The 11,732-nt window shown below is 38.4% G+C and overlaps 1 protein-coding gene across 1 annotated transcript in view; it reads left to right on the top strand.

The window, feature by feature from the left end:
- Window positions 1–11,732, top strand: part of PRUNE2 (prune homolog 2 with BCH domain) — a 362,578-nt gene that overhangs the window by 58,242 nt on the left and 292,604 nt on the right. Inside the window, 2 exon segments of the mRNA XM_042780613.1 lie at window positions 3,817–4,019; window positions 6,660–6,823. Of these exon segments, the coding sequence (XP_042636547.1) occupies window positions 3,817–4,019; window positions 6,660–6,823 (367 nt within the window).

The raw sequence follows: 11,732 nt of genomic DNA, 5'->3' as shown, positions 1-11,732 counted from the left end.
AAAAAAAAAAAAATGAAATGAAATGCATAAAGATCAATATCCTAGGCATTAGTGAGCTGAAATGGACTACTTTGGGCCATTCTGAATCAGACAACCATATGATCTACTATGCCAGGAATGACAATTTGATGAGGAATAGTGTGGCATTCATAGTCACAAAGAATGTTTCAAGGTCTGTCCTGAAGTACAACACTGTCAGTGATAAGATAATATCCATACACCTACAATGAAGACCAGTTAATACTACTATTATCCAAATCTCTGCACCAACCACCAAAGCCAAAGATGAGGAAATTGAAAATTTCTATCAACTTCTGCAGTCTGAAATTGACCAAAAATGCAATCAAGATGTGTTGATTATCACTGGTGACTGGAATGCAAAAGTTGGAAACAAAGAAGAGTTAGCAGTAGTTGGAAAATATGGTTTTGCAGATAGAAATAATGCTGGAAATAGCATGATAGAATTTTGCAAGACCAATGACTTATTCATTGCACATACCTTTTTTCAACAACACAAATGGTGCCTATACATGTGGACTTCACCAGATGGAATACACAGGAATCAGACTGACTACATCTGCGGCAAGAGGAGATGGAAAAGTTCAATATCTTCAGCCAAAACAAGGCCAGGAGCTGGGAACAGACCTCAACTGCTCATATGCACGTTCAAGTTAAAGTTGAAGACAATTAAAACAATCCATGGGAGCCAAAATATGACTTGATAATATCCCTCCTGAATTTAGAGACCATTTAAAGAATAGATTTGATGCATCAAACACCAATGACCGAAAACCAGAGGAATTGTGGGATGACATCAAGAACATCATCCACGAGGAAAGCAAGAAGTCATTAAAAAGACAATAAAGGAAGAAAAGACCAAAATGGATGTCAGAAGAGACTCTGACTTGCCCTTGAGCAGAGAGTAGCTAAAGCAAATGATCTGGAGTTAGAAGACTGAAAGGGAAGAACACACTTGGCATTTCTCAAGCTGAAAGAACTGAGGGAAAAAAAATTAAGCCTTCAGATGCAATATTGAAAGATTCTATGGACAAATATTGAATGATGCAGGAAACATCAAAAGAAGATTGAAGGAATACACAGTCACTGTACCAAAAAGAATGTTCATCCATTTCAGGATGTAGCATATGATCAAGAACCAATGGTATTGAAGGAAGAAATCAAAGCTGCACTGAAGGACTTGGCAAAAAACAAGGCTTCAGGAATTGCTGGAATACCCATTGAGATGTTTCAACAAACAGATGCCCCACTGGAGGCACTCACTCAGTTATGCCAAGAGATTTGGAAGACAACTACCTGGCCAACTGACTGGAAGAGATCCATATTTGTATCCATTTCAAAAAAAGGTGATCCCACAAAATGTGGAAATTATCTAACAATATCATTAATATCACATGCAAGTGAAATTTTACTGAAGATAATTTCAAAAATGGTTGCAGCAGTATATTGGCAGAGAGCTTCCAGAAATGCAAGCTGGATTCATAAGAGGACAGGGAAGGAGGGATATCATTGCTGATATCAGATGGATCTTAGCTGAAAGCAAAGACTACCAGAAAGATGTTTACTTATGTTTTATTGATTATGCAAAAGCAATTGATTGCATGGATCATAACAAATTATGGATAAACTTTGAGAAGAATGGAATTCCAGAACACTTGATTGTACTCATGAAGAACCTGCACATAGATCATGAGACTGTTTGAACAGAACAAGGGGATACAGCATAGTTCAAAATCAAGAAGGGAGTGAGTCAAGGTTGTATCCTTTTGCCATACTTACTTAACTTGTATGCTGAACAAATAATCCAAGAAGCTGGATTATATGAAGAACATGGCATCAAGATTGAAGGAAGACTCATTAACAACCTGTGATATGCAGATCACACAACTTAGCTTGCTGAAAGTGAGGATGACTTGAAACACTTACTGATGAAGATTAAAGACTAAAGTCTGCAGTATGGATTACACCTCACTAAAAAGAAAACAGAAATCTTCCCACTGGTCCAATAAACAGCTTCACGATAAATGGAGAAAAGATTGAAGTTGTCAAGTTCTAGAATGAACACCAATGGAAGCAGCAGTCAAAACATCAGTGATGTATTGCATCAGGCAAATCTGCTACAAAAGACCTCTTTCAAGTGATGAAGAGCCAAGATGTCTCCTTGAAGACTAAGGTGTGCCTAACTCAAGCCATGGTATTTTCAATCGCCTCATATGCATGTGAGAGCTGGACAGTGAATAAGAAAGATCAAAGAAGAGTTGATGCTTTTTAGTAGTGGTGTTGGCAAAGAATACTAAATGTCCCATGGTCTGCCAAAAGGATGAAGAAATCTGTCCTGGAATAAATGAAGCCAGAATGCTCCTTGGGAGTGAGAATGGCCAGACTTTGTCTCACCTACTTGGTCATGTTGTCAGAGGAACCATTCTCTGGATAAGGATATTATGCTTGGTAAAGTGGAGGGTCAACGAAGGGGAAGGCCTCAGTGAGATGGATTGACACAGTGACTGCAACAATGGGCTAAGATATAGCAAGGGTCATGAGGCTGGCACAGGACTGGGCAATGTTTTTTTCTGTGGTGCGTAGGGTCGCTGAGTGAGAGATGATTCGATGGTAGCTAACAACAACAACAACTATAGCTGACTCACAGTCATTTTAAAAAACATCTCTAGTTTTTAAATTCCTCCAGAAAAATAATTTTATTATTGTGAATCTGAAATTTTCTAACTCCTCTGGTGGTGTAGTTCCTAAGGCATTTGATTGCTAACCAGAAGACTGGCGGTTCAAACCCACCAGCCACTCCTCGGAGTTTGGGCAATCTACTTCCATAGTGATACCGCCTTGGAAACTCAAGGAGGGTTCACTATGAGTCGGATCTGACTCGACAGCAGTGAGTTAGTTTTATTATTTTCCTCATTCCTTAGGTCTCTGGGTGGTGCAAACACTTTGTACTTTAGTACTAACCTAAAGGTTCAAGCCCACCCAGTGCTGCTGTGAAAGAAAGGCTTGGTGAACTGCTGATGTAAAGATTACAACCCAGAAAACCCGATAGCAGTTCTACTCTGTGACACGTGAGGTTGCTATGAGTTGGAACTGACTCAATGGCAATGGCTAGTGGGTACCTATTCCTTATTTCACTCTATTGTCTCAATTTTTTAAAAATAGTGTAGAAGCTTATTACTCTAAGAGGTTTTCTATAATGTAAAATAGTAACAGAAATCACATATCTAGTCATCTGTGGGCTGAATCTGATTTATTAATCAGTTTTCATAGACCTACATAGTGTTTGGAAATTTTAAAAAAATCTTTGTCATAATTAAACATCACAGATCATACTCTGAAATTTAGATTTTTAGCCTCTCTTGAGTTAATTGAAAGATCTAAGTATATGCAACATGGATTTCTGCATGTAAACAGTTGACTGGAGCTGAATGACAGGCATCCCATTTACAAATCACATACATCTTCCTGCTTTAATCATTCCCATTTCCTGCCAATTCCCTAAGGATATATGAGTTTGTTATCTTTCCTAAAGTGAAAAATGTGATTCTTTTTTTAACTGTGGAGGTGCTATAGTGAGATGTAAAATATTTCAAGTCAGGCATGAGAAGTTTCATGTAGGTTCAAAAATATTAGGGGCTACCCATGAGTTCAGAAAAAGTTGATTATGAATGTCAAAAATTTTAGAGAGGTCAAAGGACTTATATTTCATGTACCGGTTACCCTTGGGCTTGAGAAAAATGTAGCTGTTTTCTTTCACCCTGCTGTTTTCAGTGATTAAGTTAACTTTTTTCTTGGTAGGTCAGTCCACCTGGGGTTCTCTGTTTGCCAGTGCTGAACATCCCAAGAACTGAATTCAACTATTTCACCGAGACAAAGTTTATTTTAGAAGAGTTAAATATCTCTGAATCATTCCACATATTCCGAGATGAAATTAATCTGCATCAGCTAAATAACGAAGGGAAGTTATCTTTAACACTTGTTGGCCGCAACGTGCTGGCCAGGTAAGGTTCAGTGTGAGACTCTGGGAGATTGATTCAGTGATGAAAGCTCTTGGCGTAGCATCACCTTGTTTGGAAGTCCCTGTATGGTGTAAATGATGAAAGTGCTCAGCTGCTCACTGAAAAGTTGGAGCTTGGAGTTCACCCAGAGGGACCTGGGAAGAAAGGCCTGGTGATCTACTTCCAGAAACTCAGCCACTGGGAACCCTGTGGAGCACAGTTCTCCTGTGACACACATGTGATCGCCATGAGTCAGAATCAACTCTACAGCAACTTGTTTTTATTAAGGCAGAGGACGTTTAGAGAAAAGGGAATATTTTTTATTTTTCTACCACAAAGTTTGGCCTATGTTGATCATCTACTTCTCCATTTTCATTTCAAATAAGACATCTTTGAGTGGAAAGTTCTTATAAAACTGACCAAAGTCATAATTTAAAATAAACTCTCTTCAAATGTTTACTTATCACAGCACAGTAGTTCTATGTATCAATGCTAAAAATATATAACGAAAATTAAAATTAAACACTAAGTAAAACTGAATGATTAGTAACAGGCAAATCTCAGTAGTGAACTAGAAACTTATGTGGAGATGGGCTATGAAAGTCACTGATCATTGGTTTATTCATTCATAGTATTTTTTACTATAAGAGCTGGAAGGAGTTTTTAGAGTTTGTGTAGTTGAAACTTCTTATTTCATAGGAAAAGAAACCCAAAACCAGTTTTGCAAATGATAGCCCAAGTCCCATATACAGTTGCTCGTAGAGCTGAATAGAACTTGGATCTTCTGAGTCCTTTAATAAGTACATTAGAGTCTTTACAAGAATTTAAAGGTATATAAAGAGGAGCAAAACACATGCTCTGCCTTCAACCTCACAACTCAGCACAAAGGTGCCCTTCTGATAAACTTTCTATGGCAGTTAAATGAAGAGTCATCAGTTAAGAGCTCAGGAGTTTGAGATGTTAGTCTTTTGCATAGTTTGCCAATTTGCTAATTGATGACATCAACTAGTGAACATTGACCTGAACATACATGAAATAAGAACTTGTGTCAGTTCCTAATTTTTTATTTAACCTTTTTAGGAAGTATATTTTTGTATGGATGTATTATAATGTTATACATGCAATTCATTTAAGTCTAAAAGTGTTTTGAAAAATAATCTGTGCATGGCTATTTTTGTCCTCATGCTGTTTGAAAGAAACAAAATTCGTTTGAATAGTATCTATGAATCAGTTGTTGACACTGGTTGAGAGCGGATGCTGTTATTTGACTGACTTTAATTATCAGTATTCAGTATAATCACATGCTTGACTAAATTTATTAATTTTTTCAAGACTGCTAATGGAGCTCTGGTGGTGCAGTGCCTAAGGCATTTGACTGTTAGCCAGAAGGCTGGCAGTTCAAACCCATCAGCCACTCCATGGAAGGAAGATGAGGCAATCTACTTCCATTAAGATTTACAGCCTCGGAAACCCAATGGGGCGGACTGTGAGTTGGAATAGACTCAATGGCAGCGAGTTTTTTTTTTTTTTTTATGTCAGTAGAGCTGGATAAAGACAATATAAGAAGCCAGAAGAATGCATTATGCAACATTGCATGGCATTCACTCTTAGAAAGAGTTTTGTTCCTAGTGAAAATGGAAATAGTTAGGCTGATTCTGAGACTGAAGTTGTGAATTCTGGCTTTGGGATTGTTTATGAAATAGAATGCTTTAAAAAACATAAATTTATATATTTGTTTCCTCCATGGCTACTCATTTGTTTTTGACAAGCACAAGGAATAAAGTTAATTATATCCATGCCTTTCTTCCTGCTTTTGAAAAAAACCAATTCTATCTCCCATATAAAGAATGATGGTGAAAGTAAATTAGTCCCATAGTATTTTTTTTTTTTTTCTACAGCACAGTGTCTGGATGAACAAGCTTTGAAGCCCAATTGTCAGGGTTTAAATACCAGCAAGTTCACTTACTAGCTGCATAACCATGATCAAATTTCTTAATATTTTTCTGCCTCAGTTTTCCCATTTTCAAAATGGGGATTTTAATAGAACCCATTTTGCAGGATCATTTTTTAGTATAAAACATGATAATATACATAAAGTGTCTATAACAGTGTCTGGCACATAATGGAAGCTGACTAAATGTTATCTGTTATTATTTTTGTCCCTGGGTAGTGCAAATGGTTAACATGCTCTGCTGCTGACCAAATGTTGTAGGTTTGACTTCATCCAGAGGTCCGTTGGAAGAAAGGCTTGGCAATCTACTTCCAAAAAATGAGCCATTGAAAATCCTGTGGAGCACAGTTCTGCTTTGATACACATGGGGTCACTATGAGTCAGAATCAACTCGACAACTGGTTTTATTCTTATGATTGTTATTTACCAGAAAAAACAAGAGACAGAATTGCTAAGGTGTGAAATTATTCTAAGATTCTGGGAAGAGGGTGGAATTAGTTGAAATGAAATGCAGAAACATTAAATAAAGTTCTACTCTTCTGAGCCATTTGAGCTTACTGATTTTTGCCTATTGAGAATAGAAAAAGGATAGAGGATGCCATTTGTGTGAAAGTAGAGATTAAATAAGTACATGTAAGAAGAAGACAACATCTCATATCTCTATCTTTCCCTCTCCTTCATGTGCTTTACAGTGAGGACAAAACTTTAGAATCAGCAGTTGTCAAAGTCATCAATCCAGTTGAGCAGAGCGACGCTGGGTTTGAGTTCCGAGAGTCTTCCTCCTCCCTTGTGGTGAAAGAGATTCTCCAGGAAGCTCCCGAGCTCATCACTGAGCAACTGGCTCATCTCCTCAGAGGTGAGAGATGACTCTTCCTAGTAAACACTGGGGGCTTAATGGTGTGTCGCCTGACCTGCTCATGCAGAAGGAGTGTGATCCATTCTTGGGTTAACTGTCCCTTTAAAGACCACAGGAAGCTTCATCGGAGAAGCAGGGAGTAAAGAGTTTGTGAAAGAGTAGCATTATATTGAATATTAAAAATGTGCATTTAAAACGAGGCACAGAAGATCTTTGCTGTTTCTCTAGACAAGAATATTAAGTGGAGCTGCTGCACCTCAGTTGGGGAGCTGGAATAGCTCCCCTGGCCATATTAATAGCTTTAACAGAGGTGATTCTTGTCACTTGACAATGTGAGTAAGGCCCAGAACTCTATATTCCCACACTGAAATATCTCCTGACACATAGTCATGCTTGGTTTACGTTATACTGCTGGTAGGTCAAAACACACACCTTTCCTTTTGAGGATATTGTGTCATGGCTTTTGTTTTGGTTACTTCATGCCACTCTAACAGAAATACCACAAATGGATGACTTTAACAAGCAGGAGTTTATTCCCTTACAGTGTTGGAGGCTAGAAGTCCGAGTTCAAAGTGCCAGGCTCTCCTTGAGCTCAGCCCTGCCTCCTGCTCCCGGCCCACTGAAGCTAGAGGCTTTCTTCACTCAGACAGCTGCTGGCTGCTGAGGCTGACAAACCCAAGGTTGAAAATTAAAAAGGCACAGTCCTGCTATTACCAAACCACATGGCAGGCCATTAATTCAAGTCCTTTGAAAGTCTCAAGATCAGCAGAGCATGGCAGGCTGCTGAATGAAGACTTGGCTACTTGCAGGATCCAAGTGTGCCAAAAAGCTGCGGACCATTCCCAAAGATTTTCCTTATAAATGGGAAGCAGACCACATCCCTAAAGTAGCTACTCAGCTGCTTGTGGCAGATTCCACCATGGAGCTGATTGCCAGTCTCATCATAGGGAATAACTACCACCAGCTGCCTGCCCAAGCAAAACCAGGCTCAGCCAAGGTGACACATAACCTTAACTACCACAGCTTTTATAGTGAGATTTCCCCTCCTTCACCACCATCTTGTAACATAGTCCATCTTCGATCAGCCTCTGTGAAGCCCTGGAGGCTTAAACACAGCATCATAAATTATTCTATTAATCTTTTTTTCATCTTATCAGTGGAACCACGGCTTCCAAAGAGTGGTTTGCAAGCTGGAAATTGTGAGTGTCAACTTGACTTTGAGCCAGATTCCCACAAAAATTAATTTATACTCTTTGCTTAGGATACTGTCTTGATTTTGTATGAAGTTTTTCTTTCCTTTTAACAATCTATCTTGCACATGTAGACAAGAATTTTCTCAGAAGTATTTAACAAAGGAAAATGAAAACTAATAACGAATGTATTGAAGGAACTGAAAAAAAGACTGACTTTTTTCTTTACTCCCCATGACTGTATCACAATGTGGAGAAAAAGGGACACAGAAGTTATTACAATTCTTGTAAATGTTTTAGAACTAAAAGCTTCAGTAAACCTGCCCTTAAATATTTTTCTGGCTATGGATGAAAATACTTTATATGAGACTGTACCCTCAACTAAAGTAAGTAAGCACATTCATTTATCTTTATAACCATGCAGAGAGAGAATAAAGGTAATTGGGGATTTCAGTCAAGAGGAAAGTTGTTTGACAGCACAAATATATGGTGCAGGAAAACACTGGAGATTATTGTGTTTAAATACTTTGCAAATTAAGAAGTTTGATATATTGTTAGATATATTATTGTTTATTAGGAAAGAAATGCAGTCAATTAATAGCGCATAAAAATAGTTCATCAAGATTTTCTACAAATTATAAAATAGTATTAAACTGTAATGCATTCATACAAAGAGTGATTTTGAGATTGTTCTTCTTGATTATGATGATATTCAGACTTAGGGAGTTAGAGGGGATGGAGATCCTTTTGTTAGTCATCTCAGTTTTAGTTTGTAGAGCTACCACGAGGAGTGGAAAAGGATCTTATTTTTTCATACTGCTGGATATCTTTCAAAAGGTGAGAGAGTGGGAAGCTGACACAACATGGATATTACCACACTGTCCCTTGGAATATGGGATGTGAAAGGATAAAGAGCTGCTACCCATGAAGACCGCCACCCATGTGTCAGTTTGTCAATAGAGTGGTGGCTTGGGTATTGCTACAATGCTGGAAGCTATTTCACTGGTATTTTAGACACCAGCAGAGCCACCCATTGTGGACAAATTTTGGTGAAGCTTCCAGAATAAGACAGACTAGGAAGAAAGGTTCTGATATTCTACTTCCAAAACTCAGCCAATGAAAACCTAAATGGTGTAGTTCCAATCACAATACAATATAGCCCAGTGTAATGCTGGAAGCTGAATCTCCTCATTTGGAAGGCACTATGCAGTAGCCAAGGAGCCCTGGTGGTGCACTCATGGTTGTTCGCTGAAAAATTGGTATTTTGAACCCACCAGTGGCTCCACAGAACAAAGATGTGGCAGTCTGCTCTTGTAAATATTACAGCCTTGGAAACACTATGAGGTAGTTCTACTCTGACCAGAGTTCTAACTCTGGTCACAATGAGTTGGGATCAACTCAAAAGCAGTGAGATGGGCACAGTAGCAACAACAATGGACTGAAACACACCAATGATCATGAAGATGGTGCAGAATCAGGCAACATTTCATTCTATTATACAGTAAAATCTGCAGAAGCTGGAACTTGTATAAGGTAGAAGTCTGTCAAAGAACGAAAACTCAAGCATTTCCCACTGAATCACCCCACCCACTGGTTGAGTGCCACAACTCACTCCAGCAACACTGGATTGATGACAGACAGCAGCTAACATGCTCCCACCCTGACCTCTGCTTTTTTACATGATCAGTGATCAGAAACTCACATTCACACTCCCACCTTCTACCAAATTCACCTGGAGACAGGTGGTGAGTGTCTCAGTGTGCTAAACTAGAGACCAGAGTAGCATGCCCACCCTATTTTCCAGATATATAAACAAAAAACCACAGTAAAGCAAACCAGCATGCAGTCAACATATAAATACAATATTAGCACAATGTCTCAGAGACTACAGACAACATCAAATCAACAACAACACAGCAACAAAAAACAGGACAAGATGGCTCAATCAGGTGATTAAAATATAAGGCCAGTAAGTCTTCTAGAGGAAGAAATGGTAACTGTAACTACCTGATTAAGAATTTAAAGGAATCATATTTAGGATCCTTCAATAGATTAAGAACGAGATCAAGGAAAACACAAGCAAAGCCCTAGTAGAATTTGGAAAAACAATACAAGAACAAATTAACCAAATAAATGGAAAATTAGAAACCATACAGGAACATCAAAAGAAGTCCACAAGATTAATACAAAAATTTCAGAAATTTAAATTCCTTTGCAAGGGCAAAGGAATAGAATTGAAGCAATGGAAGACAGAATTAATGAAATTGAAGACAGGTTTTTTTTTTTTTTTTTTTAAATTGTGCTTTAGGTGCAAGTTTACAGAGCAGAATTTGTTTTACATTAAACAGTTTGTGTACATTTTATTTCACACTCCAATTACCATCCCCAACCGTAACCTGCTCTCCTCCTCTCCCTTCCCTGTGACTGCCCTCCTTCACTGTGCCCTTCTTAACTTTGCACTCCTGTCTGTCCAGCTTTCCCTCCATGTGAATACTGTCCCTCTGGTGCCCCATGGCCTATTGCTCCAAAGGGTGTATCTCTGTAGAGTAGGTGGGTGCATCACCCTTGGTTGGGTGTTCTGCATGTGGGTCTTTCTACTGTTGGACTCAGAGCCATACCTTGTGTGTGAGTCCTATCCCAGGTCCATGCTCTTGGGGGTCCCACCAGACTGCATCCAACCAGTAATTCTTGTCATTATTGTGTTTTTGAGTTTTATTCCACATAATCCCTCCCATTCTATCTAGGATCTCCAGTTTTGATGCCTTCCAGAGTGATTGGCATTGATAGCCAGGCACCATCTACTTCTTCTGGTCTCCAGGTCCATCATATCCTTAGACTGATTATTTCCAAATGCCCTTGATTTTCTTCACTCTTCTTTGCTTCAGATGAGAGGGGACCATTAGCTGCATCTTAGATGGCTGCTTGAAAGCTTTTAAGACCCCAGTCACTACTCATGACAGTAGGTTGTGGAACAAGATTTTTATGTACTGTGTACAGTTGAGCTCAGTGTCCCCCCAATACCATGGTCCTGAGTTGGCAAGCCCAGTAGTTCTCTCTCCTAAGGTGTTTGGCTATCTCTGAGGGATTACTCCAACTCTGAGGACACATATTTTAATACTAATCTGTTAGAGGAATAACTAGAAAAAAGAATGAAAAAATAAATAAATAAAAGGAAAGCCTAAGAATTATACTGGACACCATGGAGAGGAATAACTTACATATAATCAAAATTTCAGAAGAGGAAGAGACAAAAATAAAAAGCACTGAGAAAACTGTCAAAGATTAGTTGGAAGAAAATGTCCTTACTACCATTAAAGATGAGAAGATATGCATTCAGGAAGCTCAATGAACCTCAAATAAGATAGACTCCAAAAGAAAATAACCAAGATATATCATAATCAAACTTTCCAAAGAAAACAGCTCAGGAAAAATGAAAAGTTACCTATAAAAGAGAACCAATAAGAGTAAACTTCGATTTCTCAACAGAAAATATGCAGACAAGAAAGCAAAGGGATGACACATATAAAACCAGGAGAGAAAAAAATTGCCAACCAGGAATTATATTTCCAGGAAAATTGTCCCTCAAATATATTGGCTAAATTAGGACACTTTCAGATAAATAGAAATTAAGGAAATTTGTTAAAAAAAAAAAGACCAACCTAACAAGAAATGTCCTTTGGACAGAGAACCAACAATGGCAGACAACAACCTGAGATTAA

Source organism: Orycteropus afer, unplaced genomic scaffold, assembly GCF_000298275.1.
Source record: "Orycteropus afer afer isolate SDZICR_OR568_19922 unplaced genomic scaffold, OryAfe1.0 scaffold00005, whole genome shotgun sequence".
Taxonomy (NCBI): Eukaryota; Metazoa; Chordata; class Mammalia; order Tubulidentata; family Orycteropodidae; genus Orycteropus; species Orycteropus afer.
This window is presented reverse-complemented; position numbering and strand designations above follow the sequence as displayed.